The 19,057-nt window shown below is 33.1% G+C and overlaps 1 protein-coding gene across 7 annotated transcripts in view; it reads left to right on the plus strand.

Annotated features, from left to right (window-relative positions):
• Nucleotides 1–19,057, plus strand: part of PPP1R42 (protein phosphatase 1 regulatory subunit 42) — a 52,509-nt gene that overhangs the window by 7,126 nt on the left and 26,326 nt on the right. For all 7 annotated transcript variants that reach the window (XM_051970093.1, XM_051970088.1, XM_051970092.1 and 4 more), the window contains exons 4-6: nt 5,127–5,265; nt 11,193–11,309; nt 16,266–16,383. In XM_051970093.1, the coding sequence (XP_051826053.1) occupies nt 5,127–5,265; nt 11,193–11,309; nt 16,266–16,383 (374 nt within the window). The remainder of the gene's footprint in view (nt 1–5,126; nt 5,266–11,192; nt 11,310–16,265; nt 16,384–19,057) is intronic.

Genomic DNA, 19,057 nt, shown 5'->3' on the forward strand with positions numbered 1-19,057 from the left:
TAAATGAAACCAATATGTGAAATATATTGAATATATTGAAATATATGAAATAAATGAAACAATATAAATGAAGTCAATAAATAAAATCAATATAAATACTGATATTGACATTCTCAATATAAATGAAACCAAGAGCTGAATGAAAGTATGGCTTATAGGCTCCTTAATAGAGAAACATAGATAAAGAAATTGTTGGCATGGGTTTTACTCTTTGTACAAAGGCAATAAATGCTATTAGGACACTTGGTCATCTTTCATATCAGTGAATCATAAGCAAAAATGAAGATAATTTTTAGCTTTTGGAGGCCAACATTTTTTGCCCAATATGAGGAGATAGAGAAATTATAGGAAAAACTGCATAAGTCTTTCCAAATTAAATCAATTTAAATCCCTATGTTCTCAGGGATCAACTTTATAAGAATACAAGTCATTGTCCTGTTAATAAATGGTCAGATAATATGAAGAAGTAATTTTGGGGTGAAAGAATTAAATCCATCTATAGCCATATGAAAAAAATGCTCCAAAGCACTATTGATTAGAGAAGCAAAAATTCAAACACTGAGAGTATCACCTCACACCTATCAAATTGGCTAAGATGACAGGAAAAGATAATAATGGATATTAGAGGGGATGTGGAAAAACTGGGACACTAATGCGTTATTGGTGAGTTGAGAGTCCAAACATTCTGAAGAACAATTTGGAACTATGCCCAAAGGGCTATAAAACTGCATAAAACGCTTTGATCCAAGCTTGTCACTACTGGGTCTGTATCCCAAAGAAATCATAAAAGAGAGGAAAGGGCCCATATGTGCAAAAAAAGTTTTAAAGTAGCTCTTTTTTGTGGTAATGAGGAATTGGAAATTGAGTGAATGTCTAACTATTGGGGAATGGCTGAATAAGTTGTGGTATATGAATGTAATGGAATGTTATTGTTCTATAAAAAATGATAAGCAGACTGATTTCAGGAAAGTCTGGAAAGATTTACATGAACAAATACTGAGTGAAATGAGCAGAACCAGGAGAACATTCAAGCAAGATTATGTGATGATCAACTATGACAGTCTTAGCTCTCCTCAGTAATACAGTAATCTAAGACAATTTCAATAGATGGTAAATGCCAAACACATCCAGAGAGAGAACTTTGGTGTCAGAATACAAATTGAAGCATACTATTTTTAATTTTTTTGTGGTTTGCTTTTTTCTCTCATTTTTCCTTTTTGTTCTGATTTTTCTTTCACAAGATAACTGATAATGGAAATATGTTTAAAATGATTGGGGATGTAGATATAACCTATATCAAATTTCTTGCTCTCTTGGGGAAGAGGATAGTAAGAGAGTTAAGGGAGAAAAAAAATTGGAATTTAAAATCTTAAAAAAATTAATATTGAAAAAATTTTAAAACATATTCTTGGGGATCTCAAAAACAAAGATAAGCATAGGGTCTGTTGGCTTCTTCCCTATTGCCTAAATAGGCATAGAAAAAAAGAGAGAGTCTGTGGACAATTGGGATATGGCCAGGAATGGCCATGCAGAATCTTCCAGGCTAGGGAGAGGCTGTGTAACTGGGTAAGAGGGGATCACAAACCTAAACCAGGGTATTTCAATGGGCTGCCAAATGACAGTTTTGTTACCTGCTATCTAGTTCTGGGTCTCAGATCCAGGCAGATTAAGACAGGCTTTTGAGCCTAGAGGTAGCATTTTAGACTAGGGAACATAGATATATACTGAAAAAAGAGATATAAACCCTTGTCTTAGCAGCAAATGTGAAAATTTGAATATACCATAGAGAAGTCAGTGACTCCATAAGACAACAAATAATCAAATAAAATCAAGACTGAAAAAAAAAAAAGAAGAAAAAATATATAAAAAAAGGTATTGTAGCAAAAACAACTGACCTAGAAAATAGAAGAAAAATCTAAAGAGTCATTAGATCACCTAAAAGCTATGATCAAAAAGGGATCCTCAAGATCTATATCATGAAATTTAATGAAGGTGGGCAGATTGTCCAGGTGTCTTAGAATCAGAGGGCGAAATGCAAAGAATCTACCAATCACTTCCTGAAAGAATTTTCAAGTGAAAAAAAAAAATTCAAGCATCCAAAAAAGAAAGAGTTCAGGTACCTAGGAACAATATGATTTAGAATCACACAGTTAAATAACTCTCACTATGAAGGAGCTGAGAACTTAGAATATACTATTCCAAATAAGAGAAAGATGGTAATAAGCATTTTTATAATGTCTACTATGTACTAGAACCATTCTAAGTGTTTTACAATTATTATCTCATTTGATTTTCACAGTAATACTGCTAGAAAGGTGCAATTATTATACATATTTTTTACAGTAAAAGAAACTGATGCAAGTTATTTGCCTGGATATGAGAAGGCATATTTGAACTCAGGTCTTCCTAACTAACTCTAGGCTCAGTGCTCTATCCATTGAAATATCTGGCTATCTCCAAAGATAAAGAGTTTATAAATCAAGAATTAATTTAGCTAACTTGAAATTTTAGTATTCTCCTACAGTATTTCCCTCTACAGGGGGAAAATGTATTTTTAATAAAGTAGATAATTTCTAAGCATTCCTAATGAAAAAATAGCAGAAAAGCATAGAAACTGTATAGTTAAGTTAGAGGAGTTAAGAGAAACATATAAAGGTAAAAAAAAATAAACAATTATAAAGAACTAAACAAGCATAAAGTGCTTATGTTCAAATGTGGGGAAATGATACTCTATAATCAAGGTCATAGAGTCTGATTAGACTAGGCCTAGAAGTGGTTCTATTATGACTTGATGATCTTTTTTTCCCTTTTTTTATTTAATTTTCTTTTCCCCAGCTACCTGTAAAACAATTTTTAATTTTTTTTAACATTTGTTTTTAAAACTTTGATTTCCAGATTCTATCCCTTCCTCCCCCATCTCCCCATTGAGAAGACACATGTGAAGTTATTCAAAATATTTCCATAAAAGTTAAGTTGCAAAAAAAAACCTAGATATCCCCCCTCAAAAAAAAAAAAAAAGAAATTCTTAAGAAAAATAAAGTTTAAAAAAAAATTATGCTTCATTCTATATTCAGACACATCAGTACTTTCCCTGGTTATGAATAGCATTTTTCATCATAAATTCTTCAGAGTAGTCTTGGATCACTGTATTGCCAAAAATAGCAAAGTCATTTATGGCTGATCATCCCACAATATTGCTATTATTTTATATACAGTACATTTTACTTCTAATAAGTGTTGAGTGTCTGAGGCCAGATTTTAACTCATGGCCTCCTGATTTTATGGCCAGTGCTCTATTCACTACACTATTTAGCTACCCTCTCATCATTTCTTATAAAACAATAAAATTCCATCACATACCACAATTTATTCCCCAATTCTTCCTCTCAATTTCTAATTCTTTACTCTGAGAAAAGAGCTGCTATAAAATTTTTTGTATATATGGGGCCTTTTTTTTTAAATATCTTTTGGGATTTATGCCTAGTAGTGGTATTAGGTCAAAGGATGCTCATAATTTGATAATGACTTGATGATCTTAAGAGAAAAATAGAAAGAAGGGAACAGGAAAACACTGGAGCCAGGGGTGAGGAGAGCTGAAGAAGGGAAAGGCCCATTAGGGAAATTTTATCTCACATAATTAAGTAGTAGACATATGGACAAACAAAGATAGAAGATGGGGTGGGGTGGTGCTAATACTTGAACTTCACCCTTAATTGGACTGGTCAAAGAAGGAAAGAATACAGACACACACAAACTTGACTAGAGAAATAAAATTTCACTCAACAGGGAAAGGAGAATTACAGAGAAGGCAGCTTAATGGAAGGATTACTCCTTGCCCTGGCCCCAACAGTATTTTATTTTTCCAATTACATGTAAACATAGTTTTCAACATTCATTTTTGTAACTGTTTTGAGTTCCAAATTTTTTCTCCTTCCCTTCCTTTACCTTTCTCTTCCCCAAGACAACAAGCAATTATACATATACATGTACACATATGCATGTAAACATTTTCATTATTAGTCATGTTGTGAAAGAAAAATCAAAACAAAAGAAAAACCATGAGAAAGAAAACAGTCAAGTCCATCAGAGTTGATCATCACATAATCTTGTTGTGGTGTACAAGTTCGTTTGATTCTACTCACTTCACTTAGCATCATTTCATGTCAGTCTCTCCAGGCCTTTCTGAAATAATTCTGCTAATTGTTTCTTATAAAACAATAATATTCTATCACATTCATATACCATCAGCCATTCCCCAACTGATGGGCATCCACTCAGTTTCCAGTTCCTTGCCACTACAAAAAAAAAAGAAATTACTCCTAATATTTTTATTCATGTGCATCTTTTTCCCTTTATTATGATCTTTTTAGTATACAGACCCAGTAAAAATGCTGCTGGAAAGAATGTGCACAGTTTGATAGCCTTTTGGCCAGATTTTAATAACTAATATGAACATTTCAACTTAATATTTTGGGTCAGTTGTTCAGGTCACACTAACTTTATAACAAGACTCTTACATTTTCATTTGGAAAAATAGATACATTAGGTAAGTTCTACATTCAAAAATATTTGGAGAAGGCCATGCTATTCTTATGGCTGTTAATTAGATAAACTGGAAGAATTTCTCTGAATAATAATATGCAACTAGAAAAAAAATATTTCTGTAAAGTATGTACTGAATGAATAAAAGAAGAATCTAATCTGATTTAGTATTTGAATTTTCTAGAAAAGAGGCCAATATTAACTCACTTAGCTGAACCCTTAACTATAAGAGAAAAAATAAAATTGTAAGGAGCACAATATGGGTTAAGGTTTTTAAAAACTACTTACAGTCTGGAAAAGTTATTAGACCTTGAGACAAGTTACCTAAAAGAGATGATTTTTTTTAAAGGTACCCATTCCAAATAAATGAAGAAAGTTTCAAAAGGACAAAGATGATATCATGAGGTCCTTATGACTAAGATGATGAGTATTAACTCTAAATATTTGTAGAATGATAGAATATTCAAACTACAAGACAAAATGAATGCTGTAGGAAATTTATTTAGAATTTTCATCAGCAATTTTGAAGACTAGTTTCCAGAGAATTATATTTTCAAAATGTATATTTTTATTTTCTTCTGCAGGTACCTGGGTGGCAACTACATTGCTGTAGTAGAGTCTTTAGAAGGACTAGGAGAGCTCAGAGAGCTACATGTTGAGAGTCAAAAGCTTCCCCTTGGTGAAAAGCTTCTTTTTGATCCAAGAACTCTTCAATCCTTGGCAGTAAGGCTCTTTCTTATTTTCCTGACAAAACAATTTGGTGATTGAAATAATATTTCAAGTCGGTCAAGGGATTAGTAGAAGATAATAGATTGACATTGCATACATTAGAAATTAACATAAAGTTTATATTTATATAGCACTTTAAAGTTTGCAAAGATTTCATTTGAGCACAACAATCCTGGAAGGTAGGTGCTATTATTATCATCAATTTTCGGACAAGAAAACTGAGACAAACAGGGATCACATTGCTAGTGTCTGAGACTATTTGAACACAGGTCTTTCTGACTTCAGATCTAAAGCTATGTACCACCTAGCTGCCTTAAAAACATATGTGTGTATGTCTGTGTGTATATAAATAGACATAGATATAGATATAGAGGGCTGTTAGGTGGCTCAATGGATAGCATGCCAGCCTTGGAATATGGAGGATCTGAATTCAAATATGATCCCAGACATTTACTAGCTATGTAAACCTTGAGAGGGAAAATGTACAGAATTGGGGAATTTACTTACTTGTGCAAGCAACAGCAAAGACAGTGTTAATTGTTTGTGTAGAGCAGAGAGGAGGGAATAAGGTGTAAGATTGAAAAGGCTGGAAAGAACCAGATTTATGAAGGACTTTAAAAGCAAAACAGAGGAAGAGGATTCCTGAGATAACAAGAACCATTGGAATTTATTGAATAGGGGTCTTTAAAGAGATTGCATTGGAGGAGTAACTTAAATCAGGAAGACCATTTAACCTGCATTGCAGAGTCCAAATCAAATCTGAACTTAAGATCATATTGCTAGCTGAATGGAGATTGTACTAGAGGAGTGATTTAAAGCAAGATCATTTTGCAAGATGAGCTGATAAGGACCTGAGCCAGGGTGGTGCAGAGTGGGGAATGTGAGAAAGAATGTGAACATATAGAAAAGATGTTGCAAAACTAGAAACAATAGCATTTGACAATTGATTGGATGGAATGGGGTGAGAAAGAGTGAGGAGTTGAGGAAAGTTAGGAAGAAGGAGGGGTTTGGAGGAAATGAATATCCAGTAGTTTTAAACTAATATGTCCAAAATGAACTCCAAAATGAACAACAATAAAAGTGAAAATGCTATGTTGTGATCCACAGTCAGTTCCCACAGTCCCCTCTCTGGGTGTTCATTTTGGACACATTAGTTCATTTTGGACATATTAGTTTAAAACTACTGGATACTCATTTAGAGATGTTTGAAAGGCATTTGGAGATGGAATATTGAAGTTAGCCGAGAAGTTAGGGTAGGAGAAGTAGATTTGAGAATTGTCTTCATATAGATGTTATTTGAATCTCTGGGAGCTGATGAGATTCCCAAGTGAAATGTATTGCTTTCTCAGATAGTAGATGAGAGTAAAAGGGAAGAGGATGCCTGCAATGAAAAGGGTTAGGGTTTAGGTGCTTTATGATTCTATACAGCATTATGCCCAATATAATACTTCTGTTAAGAAGTTTCCAGTCACTAGTTTCCTTTGTAAGACAATCATAAAAATTTCACTTCAATAAAATATTAGAGGCAGTCAAGTGGTATAGCAGATAGAATACTATGTATGGAGTCAGAAAGAGAAAATCTTTCTATCTAGTCTCAGATTCTTACTAGCTATGTGACTCTAGGTAAGTCACTTAATCACTGCTTCCCTCAGTTATGTCAATTGTGAAATGGGAATATTAAGAGCATTGTCTCTCAGTAGTATTGGACATTTTGAATTAGATATCTTGGGGTCATCTCAAAGTCAACATCCTCCAAAAATTAACCCTCTTTTGAACTTCCCTAATATTGTCAAAATTATCCAGGTTTATAATTTGTTTCACCTTCAATTTCTCAGTCTTACATAAGATAATGTGTAACTCTTGCAAACCTTAGAGCTAAATAAATATCCATTTATACTAGTTTAGTTAAGAGCATGCAGCTGAGATTTCTTTATATTAGTAAACGTTTATAGGATCTTAGTTTTTTTTTTTTTTGTGATGATCCACTACTTTATTTTTTAAAGCTTTTTATTTTCAAAACATGTGCATGGATAATTTTTCAACATTAATCTTTGCAAAACCTTGTGTTTCAATATCCCTCCCTTCCCCCACTCTCTCCCCTAGATAGCAAGCAGTCCAATATATGTTAAACATGGTAGAAATATATGTCAAATCCAATATGTGCATACATATTTAAACAATTATCTTGCTGCACACAAAAAAAATCAGATCAAAAAGGGAAAAATGAAAAAAAAAATGCAAGCAAACAATAACAATAAAAGTGAAAATGCTATGTTGTGATCCACAGTCAGTTCCCACAGTCCCCTCTCTGGGTGTAGATGGTTCTCTTCATCACAAAATCATTGGAACTAGTCTGAATCATCTCATTATTGGAGAGAGCCATAGCCATCTGAATTGATCATGATATTGAAGAGGGGACCCCGAAACTCTAAAAATCCTTAAAGGAGAAAATCTCCTTCAACTCTGCCTCAGTGAGGGACCCCACCCTGAGGGACAAACAATTTCATCCTTGTTATCCAGGTGTGGTCGGCTCAGTCCTGAAATTCATTGAGTTTCAGGGTCCCCTCTTCAATATAATCATCTTGTTGCTGTGTACAATGAGGATCTTAGTTTTAAAACATTTTCCTACTTAATTCTTCACTTACTTTTGGCTAACATTAACTTTGAAAATTATTTAAATTATTATTTAGATGAATTATTTAAATAATAATACCCTTCAGTACCTTTGAAGCATTTTAAAGAAACATAAAATAATAAAATCAAATATTAACATGAAGTGGTTAGATGATACAGTATCACTTGCCACTTCTCTTCACAAGGAGAATTATTCTACAGAAGTACTGATCCTAAGCTTTAAAGATACATAAATGATTAGGGAACTCAAATTATCTCACACAGAAAATATTTTTCACCCTGCAGTTTGACAGTCTAAATCCTTTAAATGACATTCCTTTTTAGAAAGGAAGTTTTTTTGTTGTTGTTGTTGAGATGTGTAAATTCCTTAAGCTACTTTCTCCTGATCCACCTCTTCTTTCTCTTTCTGCTCTTTTTTATTCTCTATTTCCTTCTTCTCTTTCTCTTCCACCTTCTTGTCTTCCCAAATATCACTGCTCTTTGCTTAAATATGTGACAATTTAGAAACCCAGATTTTTCAAACAGTGTAATTCAATTCTTTTTATTATATCATATTTTGATGTCTCAACTGCTGTTATCAAACATATATATAAGCTGGCTTTGGAAGAGTACTATGCAAACAACTAGAAATGACAAAAAAATCTTTTTTTTTTCCTTTCTTCCTTACAAAGCTTCTTTTCTCTCTTTTTATGTAAATATCCAAATGCTTGGTTCCCCCCCCCCCATTTCCACTTACTTAAATTAAGGTGAATGTTTTCTCTAGTTTCCATTATCATATGTGTTTACTATAATAGAACATATCTTTTACCCTTCTTTGATTTCAACTGTTTCTTTTCTCTTCCAAATTAAAACAAATATTAGCAACAGAGACTGCCTGAAGCAAACTTGCAAAGCAGGCAGAGTTTGCGTTAGTACACGCCTATTCTCTGTCTTCCTTGGCACCTCTCTTCTTATAAGAAGTCTGATCCTACCTGAAAAGACTGATTTTTATATGTACCCATTATCTTTCACTTCTGTACACAATTAATTATCTAGCTGACTAAGCCAGAATTTTAAATGCCTGCCATTTTGAAATATTAGTGCTAGACATCAGGAGAACTAACTCAGAGACTGTCCTATCATCAGAACCAAGGGTATGGCAACAGATTTGATTTGATATTTGTAGAGATTTCAAGAGTATTGGATATGTATTAGCCACTTAACTATGGTCTAGATTCTATCACAAAGAAGAAAGACTTTAATCAACATTGGAGAGGATATTGGGATTTGTCTCCAAATACACCAGAGTTCTCTATCTAATTTCTGAAGTCACCTGGTATACAATAGTGGGATAATGGGATGAGCTTTGGCCTGGGAGTAAGGACACCAGAGTTGTATGATCTTGAGTACATCATCCCTCAGCTCTTGCTCAGCTCATTTTTATTTTTTATAATGACTTTTTTTAAAAAATAGCTTTTTATTTTCAAAATATATGCAAAGATAGTTTTCAACAAATTACTCTTGCAAAACCTTGTGTTCCAAATTTTCTCTCTCTCCTCTCTCACCTTCTCCCTCCCCTAGACAACAATCCAATATGTTAAACATGTGCACTTCTTATATACACATCTCCATAATTATCATGCTGCACAATAAAAATCAGATCAAAAAGGGGGAAAAGTGAAAAAAAACCAAAAAGCATAACTTTTTATTTTTCAAAATACATACAAAGATAGTTTTCAGCATTCACCCTTGAAAAATCTTGTATTCCATAGTTTTCTTCCTTCCTTACCTCCCCTAGACAGCAAGTAACACAATATAGGGTAAATATTCTTCTAAATTCTTCTAAACATATTCCACATTTATCATGCTGCACAAGAAAAATCAGATCAAAAGGGGGAAAATGAAAGAAAAAGGCAATGGTGAAAATACCATGTTTTGATTCGCACTTGGACCTCATAGTCCTTTCTCTATATGTGATGCCTCTTTGCATCACTCATTTTTGAAAAGAGCCACATCCTTTACAGTTAATCATCACATAATGTTGTTGCTGTGTACAATATTCTCTTGGTTCTATTCACTTCACTTAGCATCAGTTCATGTAAGTCTCTCCAGGCCTTTCTGAAATCATCCTGCTGATCATTTCTTATAGAACAATGATATTCTACAACATTCACATACTATAACTTATTCAGTCATTCTCCAACTGATGGGCATCCACTCAGTTTCCAGTTCCTTGCCACTACAAAAAGGGCTGCCACAAACATTTTTGCACATGTGGATCCTTAGAGACACTGCTGGGCTATGCACAGTTTGATAGCCCTTTGGGCATAGTTCCATATTGCTCTCCAGAATGGTAGGATCAATTCACAACTCCACCAACAACGCATCCCTTCAACATTTATCATCTTTTCCTGTCATCTTAGAGGTGTGAAGTGGTACTGCAGAGTTGTCTTAATTTTCAGCTCATCTTTAAAATGAACCAATTGGACTAGATGATCACTAAAATCCTTTCCAACTCTTAAGATTCTCTGCTTATACATAGCAAAAAATATAACATTTCAATTTGTCTACATAATAAACTTAAATGAAGCTACAAAAGTCCATGTTTGATGTCTCCTTGTGGCTTAGGGGTGACTCTGGGTTCCTGAAGGCTGTCAGCTAAGTTAGTTCCCCCCAAACTAAAAGGACATCAGAGTGAGAGTTGTTGTTTGCCCTTCATTTTCTAAAGAGATTGGTGACATTATGGGATGATGTCTTGACTTGCTTATAAATCAGATTTAAGTGAAGAAGAGTTGCACAAATTAGTTAGCCTTATTCTCTCATCTAGAGTCATCAAAATCCAGTGTCAGGACAAAAAGTAGATAACCTTGGCATTTTTGATGTCTGACCAAGCCCTCAGCTGCTTCCACTGTTGGAACAAATTGTTCTCCTTCCCCCACAGAGGTCTCCAGATGCTTAGAGTAGACATCCCTGTAACTTACCAATCAATGGGTTTGAGGCCTGTTGGTCATTCTCAACCTGGTTTAACCATCAAAACAGTTTACTGAGAGGGGGCTGCTGTGTGTGCTACAGCTTCTTGAGAGACCCAGGTGACACCAAAAAATATATGAGCAGCCCTGAAAAAGAGTGGGAGAATGGCTTACAACAAAGTTATAGACTGTTGAAGTACCGAAAAAATAAAGAAAATAAATTATTTGAATGATTTAGAATTTATGTTCCAGGAAGACTGGTCATTTAAAAGTTATTATATGTGATATTCAAATAGGTACTTTCCTAACATATATTTGTTCTGATTAATTTTCTTACAGAATTCTCTCTCTGTATTAAATATCAGCAACAACAATATTGACGAAATAAAAGACTTAGAAACATTGGAGAACCTCACTCAGCTTATAGCAGTTGACAACCAACTTCTTCATGTGAAGGTATTAAGGGGAATTTTGGTAGAAAATTTCTTACTTTTAATTAGTTATAGAGTTTTCCACTTTAAAAACCTGTCGGATAACTCTCAAGCTTATTATAAAATGAGTGTAAAGGCTTATTAGCATTTTCCCTCAAATCTGTTCCCTCCTCTTCAGAATTTTTTTTTTAAAGAAAAAAGTAATTGTTCTCATGCTTCATTGTTACCATGTTGATAGGCTATTTTATTTAATATTATTGTAACAAGAGCTGTTTAGAAAGTTTAATCAAAGTATCTAGGCAGCTGTAACTCTATTGTCAAATATAAAGAGTTTTAAGAGTTACTTGTGATATTTAGTTGCTTCAGTCAAAATTATGATAGTTTTTTTTTATTTTTTCTTTCAGATCTGTTGTATTTCTAAAAAAAAAAAAGATGATATTGTAGTTGATATCAATTGTCTGGTTAATGTTGCTACAGAATTACTTTTGTGGTTTTTAGATATGTTTTTGTTGTGGAGGTGATAAAAAATGAGTGTCTTACCTAATGTCCCCCAACTGGTTTCCTAGGTAATCTATCTCTTAGAAATGATAACCTGGAGAGTCATATTCTGTTCTCATTATGTAGCATATATGAGTACACTGCATATATACTTCATAGGTTATGAAGAGTTTTTAAGCATATTATCTCGATGTTATATGGCTGGTTTCCCAGCCATATTTATAGTCATGAATTTATTCAGGTCATAGTCTACATGATGGTAAATGGATTTGTCCGTGGAAAGGACTCAATAAATGTACTTATATCTGCATGACTTTGGCATAATTAGTCCTTCCAAGCTATATAAGATGCTAATTCAAGGATAATAAGGATCCACAAAGTAGCAAAACTAATACTCCTGGATGCCTGTACAGAGCCTTGTCAGTAGGTCACTGCAAATCAGACTTAAACATGTTCATTCACAGAGCCTGCAGAGGCATTGTAGAGATGAGTCTGTCTAAATATGAAAATAAATAGCAATAGCTAACATATAAGACTTTAAGGTTCTCAACATATTTTCCATATGTTATTTCATCTTATTGTTACAACTCTGAGAGGTAAGTGATATTACCTCATTTTACAGATAAGGAAACTGAGGCAACTAGAGTCAGTAACTTACTCAGGCTTATGCAACCATTAAGTATGGGAGGCAGAATTTGAACTCAAGTGTTTCTAAAATTACTTCTGTCCTCCAAAATGCTGATTTGAAAACAGCATATTTGTCGTGCCTTAAATGCAGAGAGGTTTTTATAATAAGAAAACCTTTACTAGTGGTTCATATCTGGTTATGTTTCCATTCTGATTTAACTATCCTTTTAGAATTAATGAGTGGAGAAAGTAATGGTTTTGACTTTAGCAATAGGATGTTCTCAGAAATAATTGCCTCCATTATGGCCTAGACTATCTCATAAAACTGGAAGAGACTTTGGGATTTTCCTAATTCAGTGAGCACTTCATTCTGACAAATGAATCCAAAAAAGTTAAATGATCCACCAAGAGTAACTGTGCAGATTAATGACAATATATAATTTTGGTTGAAGCAATTAACTTTGGATTTTTATGTTTACTTTTACTAAACTTTTATTTGTGCATAAAACAAATATTTTTATCTATACGACAAAAAGTGAGAATTTGGATATTTTTCAAATAATTTGATTAATGTAACTTAGGCCAAAAAAAATTTATATTAGGACTAGAATTATATTTGCCTAATTGTCTTAATCAATTGATCTAGGCAGTTTTAGTAAAAATTTACAACGGGAGAATGTTAAGCTTTTATGCCTACAAAGTTTAAACTCAATATAATTTAAATAAATTACAAGTTTATTCTACATTAGGATTTTAGTTGTTTTATTGAACTTGTTTTATTGACTTTACAATCATTATATTGTCGTGTGACATACTACCTTTAGAATAAATGGTAGAAATAAGAAAATTAGCATGCTTGTCCACCAAACTAAATATTTGATTTATAGAACACAAACGAATAGACTGCTCTAAGCCTGTCATGTTATTAGTGGTCTCAATTTATTTGGCCTTTGCTCATTATTGATTATGGCAAGAATATTGTCCAAAAGATGAATCTACACTCTTCACAATTTAGTCAGGAACAAGAGGAAAATTATAGATTTTCTCAGGAAGATTATGACAGGCAGTCACAGTAGTGACAAATTGCTGTGTGTTGATACAGTTAGGGCAGGAGCTAGACATTTCCAATAAAGATGAGAACAAACTGGTCAAATACAGGTTATAAAAGGCCATCCTTAATTGTGCAGAATTCGATTGCCCTTGTTTCAGATGTCTACAGAGGCACTAAGGCACTCACTCCTGCATGTGAAGTATAATTTGCTCTTCAGTATTTTGCAGCAGACCTCTAAGTGATAGCATGACATGATCATTTATCAAACCGACTGCTTAGAAAAGTGTCTGGTCCCTTTAGTATAGCTTATTGAAAGGCTTGAAAGTGAAAACATTTTATCTAAGACAGAAAAGCAATGAACAACAAAATATCCAAAGTGCAATCATATTTCAGCACAGGGTTAGTATAGTCTTGGATAAATATACATTGGAGGAAATATTTTCAGGGTAATTTATCAAATGACTAAAAGTTAACAAAAATCTAAAGGCCTGTTTTGGTAATCACAGGTTGTCTGTATATATTTTAATTTGCTATTATTAACTAATTTTTAGACATAAGTATATTGTCTTCAGTATTGTCCAAAAATATAATGCACTCTTCTTGTCTTTGGAGAAAAGTTTCCAATCTAAAGATAATGGAACATAACTTATATGTAAAATATGTGAGGTAATGAAGTCTTTATAGCTATTACTCAGAATCAAACAGATGTGTCCTGACAAACATATAAGTACCTAGGTATGAAATTAGAGAGGAGATAAAATACTATATAAGGCTGAGGCTTTCCTCAATTAAAAAAAAAATTTCTAAGGCAGATCAAATTTTCCTGAGAGAACAAAACCTAATTCATTATTCATCAGATTTCTATCCTTAATGTTTTACATCTTCTCTTTTACCCTATTGACCTGAATTACAGAGGATAAACATCTTAACAATATGGTTTAATGTAGATCAAGCCAAAATTCCAATATTTGATACTTCTAATAAATGTTTTTGGATGAGAAAGAAGATTTTCATTGAAGCTTCCATTGAAAGATTAATTTGGGGGTGGGAAAGAGAAAAGGAAAAACCTTGTTAAAAAGATTTTGACATGAAAGAGGGAGCAGAATAAAACAAAAAGAAATAGAAGGTAATACATGGACAGTAGTCTTGGTTAGCATAAAGAATGAAGCTGAAACATGATAAATGTAGAAATATCTTCAGAAGAATTGTACATGTTTAATATATATTGGATTACTTGCCATCTAAGGGAAGCGGGTGGGGGGAAAAGGAGGGAGAAAATTTGGAACACAAGATTTTGCAAGGATGAATGTTGAAAACTATCTTTACATGTATTTTGAAAATAAAAAGCTATATGAAGGTATGCATGCATGTATGTATGTTTGGATAAATTTATGTTAATATGTAGAAAAGTAATAAAAAAAAACTATGTATTAAAAAATTGGAAAAAAGAAAATAAAAAGTTATTATAAAAAAACAAACAAAAAAAATAAAACAGATACAGCTTTATATGGAAACATGGACAATTCGCCCTGCCTATTTCAAGTGAAATAGGCACCCATTATTACCCATTATTTACCCATTATTATCTATTATTTGATGTTTTTAATTGATTATAATACATGAGTTATTCAAATAAAAAAAAAAAGAATGGGGCTGAAAAGGAGGCTAAGGGAGGAAGATTCATTAAAAGCTATTAACCCTTAAAAGACAAAGAATGAACTTGGGTTAGGAAGCAGAAATAGGAGTAATGCAAGATAGAAAACCACTCTGTAGAATGAGCCTGGACTTATAAAAACTGGGTTTGATCCTGGATGTGGCTGTACCACTGAGGGCTAGTCCCTGAATCACACTGAATAGCAGTCTCCTCCTCTAAAATGAACTTCATCACATTCACAACCTCATATTTCTATTCTGTGTAAGGTGCTTTGCAAATCACATTTGTTGAATCACACATGGATAAATGGAACTTTAAGGAAGAACTGGAATAAAGAATAGCATCAAAGCAATGTATAATCAAAAAAGGATGCACTGATCACATGACAAAAGCAAAGAATAAGTGGATAACTTGGAAAAGCCCCCATCACGTCTAGTGGGCACTCTTTAGTAAACGGGGACAAGAATCACCCAGGATATGCAGACGCAGGCAGATGGCAAGCTGTATTATTGGAGGGAATATCCACTTCAGGAAGAATACAGTCCCATTGAAGTATCTTTACCAAGAAAATCCCAAATGAAGCTACGAAAAGTAGGATGCAGCTAAAACAACTGAACTACAAATGTTATTTCATGATTGATAGCTGTGAAGTATCGGAAAGAGTGTGTATCAAGAAGCAGTTTGACATAAAGTATTGGACTTAGAGTCAGGAGGTCCAGCTTCTTAACTTATCTCAAATTCACTAGATATGAGAGCGTAGGAAAATCATTTAACTTCTCAGAGCCTAGGTTTCCTCATAAGATAGAGATGATAAATATTTGTCCTGTCTACTTCAGAGAGTTGTTTTAAGGAAAATATTGTGTATACTTTCAAAAACCCAATATAAAAGTAATTGCTATAGTATGTTATAACATAGAGATGAGCTTTTGCGACAATAAGTACTTTTGGTGTCTTAATATTAAATGACTTTATTTTATTCCCTTTTTAGAATTGAAATATTAAAATAAAGTTAATATAAAATATATATTAAATGTATTTAAAATATGATATAGTACCATTAAAATAAATAAATAGAATATATTAGGATGCTATTCACTAACATAATTTTGGTAGTAATAGAATGCCATATCCTTCTCCTTTCATAATAACAGGATTTGGAGCTTTTACTGAACAGGTTGCCCAAATTATGGAAAATGGATCTGAGTGGAAATCCTGTCTGTCTCAAGCCAAAATACAGGGACAGATTGATCGTGATGTCCAACTCTCTAGGTAAAATAATTTATATTACACACACAATATTTTCTTTAAAAAATAAGCAAGTTTTGAAGCTTGTTAGTTCGATAGTTTATCAGCTTTCCTAGATAGTTATGAACATGACATTTGTGTTTATGAATTATCTACTTTTAAATATTTAATAGTATCTTTTTTTGGAAGCACTTAGATTAAGTGAGTTATCCAGTGTTATGAAACTGAATTTGAATTCAGGTTCACCTGATTCCTGGGCCACTCTTGGATTCACTGTGCCACAATATTTATTCTTAGAAAGTTTTGACCCTAATAATTAATTAAAAGACCATGAAATATTTACCAATATCCTAATCACTGATATCTTAGTAGAAAGTCTTGTTTTGAAAAAGAGCTCTCAGAGTAAAGTCATTTGACAACTTCAATCAAGTCAGGAAGGTCTGGGTGAAATCTTGCTTCCATTGCTTCCTAACTAATAACCTTTTGGTGCCTCAGTTTTCTCAGCTATAAGATGAATGTGAACAACAACAACAATAATAATAATAATAACTCTCCACACACAGTTATAGTAAGACTCAAATAAGGCAAAATACCATATAAATGTGGTCTGTTAGTAGTAGTACTATTATTAGTAATATATTCATTTTGAATCTTGCTTCTACTACTTAGTACCTGTATGAAACTGAGAAAGTCATGTAACCTCTAAATCTATGATGCCATAATACTGATCCCTATTTGAAAGAGAATTTGTATTAGAGATCTTTTCTTCATTCCTTATAGCAGATCTTCAAATGCTTTATTCTGACTACAGTGGATAGAGAAAAGTCCTCACTTGATGCTTAAGATATTTTTATTTTTATCATTAAGAAGATGATAAATATCAACAAATACACACTTATATAGAGAAGAACAGGAAAAGAGCATTCTACTTGACATCATGAAACTTTATTATATATAGATATGAATTAAATTTGACATGCTAGTTTCAATAATATTTTCTTTGTCTGAATACTTCACTTTGTTTGCTGTCATCTCTGTATTTTTTTTAAATGTTTCACTATCACCTCTTTTATTTGGTATCACTCTCTTCCATAAACCCTTTCCCTGCCCCATCTCTATTCCCTCCCCCCAAAAAATTCCTCCCGAATAACAAATAAGCACAGGCAAATAAAACAAATTTATTCATTGGCTGTGTTTAAAAATGTACTACTCAGTCTTGGCCCCTAGCCCATCATCTCTCTAGAGTTGGAAAGCATATTTCATCATCATTTGGAATCACAATTACTCATTGCATTGATTATTGTTTTAAAGTCTTTGATGATAATTTTCCTTTACAATGTTACAATCATTGTAGAAATTTTTCTCCTAGTTCTGCTCATTTCTTCCTGCAGGAAGATATAAATCCTCTTAGGTTTTCCTAAATTCTTGTCCTTCATCATTTATTACAATGTAACATTATATTTCATATTTCAAAATTGGTTCCTCAACTGATAGATGTCCACTACTCTCCAGTGTTTGCTATAACAAAAAGGACTGCTAAAATGTTTTTGTGTATATGATCCTATTTTCCTCTCTTTAAAAACTTTTTTTAATTTCTTAATTTAATTTCTTTTAAAATTTTCTACCTTTAATTTATTTTTGTTTTTTTTAATTTTAATTTCTTTTTACTAGTAGCGATATTACTGATCAAAGATTATGCATATATTAATGACATTGGGGGAAATAATAGCAAATTGCTTTCCAAAATGGTTGGGTCAGCAAAGAAGAACTAGAGACCATTACTGATCACAAAATAGAAAATTTTGATTACTTCAAATTAAAAAGTCTTTGTACAAACAAAACTAATGCAAACAAGATTAGAAGGGAAGCAACAAACTGGGAAAACATCTTCACAGTTAAAGGTTCTGATAAAGGCCTCATTTCCAAAATATATAGAGAACTGACTCAAATTTATAAGAAATCAAGCCATTCTCCAATTGATAAATGGTCAAAGGATATGAACAGACAATTTTCAGAGGATGAAATTGAAACTATTACCACTCATGTGAAAGAGTGTTCCAAATCATTATTGATCAGAGAAATGCAAATTAAGACAACTCTGAGATACCACTACACACCTGTCAGATTGGCTAAGATGACAGGAAAAAATAATGATGAATATTGGAGGGGATGCGGGAAAACTGGGACACTAATGCACTGTTGGTGGAGTTGTGAACGAATCCAACCTTTCTGGAGAGCAATCTGGAATTATGCCCAAAAAGTTATCAAACTGTGCATACCCTTCGACCCAGCAGTGTTTCTATTGGGCTTATATCCCAAAGAAATACTAAAGAAGGGAAAGGGACCTGTATGTGCCAAAATGTTTGTAGCAGCCCTATTTGTAGTGGCTAGAAACTGGAAAATGAATGGATGCCCATCAATTGAAGAATGGCTGGGTAAATTGTGGTATATGAATGTTATGGAATATTATTGTTCTGTAAGAAATGACCAGCAGGATGAATACAGAGAGGACTGGCGAGACTTACATGAACTGATGCTAAGTGAAATGAGCAGAACTAGGAGATCATTATACACTTCAACAACGATATTGTATGAGGACATATTTTGATGGAAGTGAATTTCTTTGACAAAGAGACCTGAGTTTCAATTGATAAATGACGGACAGAAGCAGCTACACCCAAAGAAAGAACACTGGGAA

This window comes from Antechinus flavipes, chromosome 1, assembly GCF_016432865.1.
Source record: "Antechinus flavipes isolate AdamAnt ecotype Samford, QLD, Australia chromosome 1, AdamAnt_v2, whole genome shotgun sequence".
NCBI lineage: Eukaryota > Metazoa > Chordata > Mammalia > Dasyuromorphia > Dasyuridae > Antechinus > Antechinus flavipes.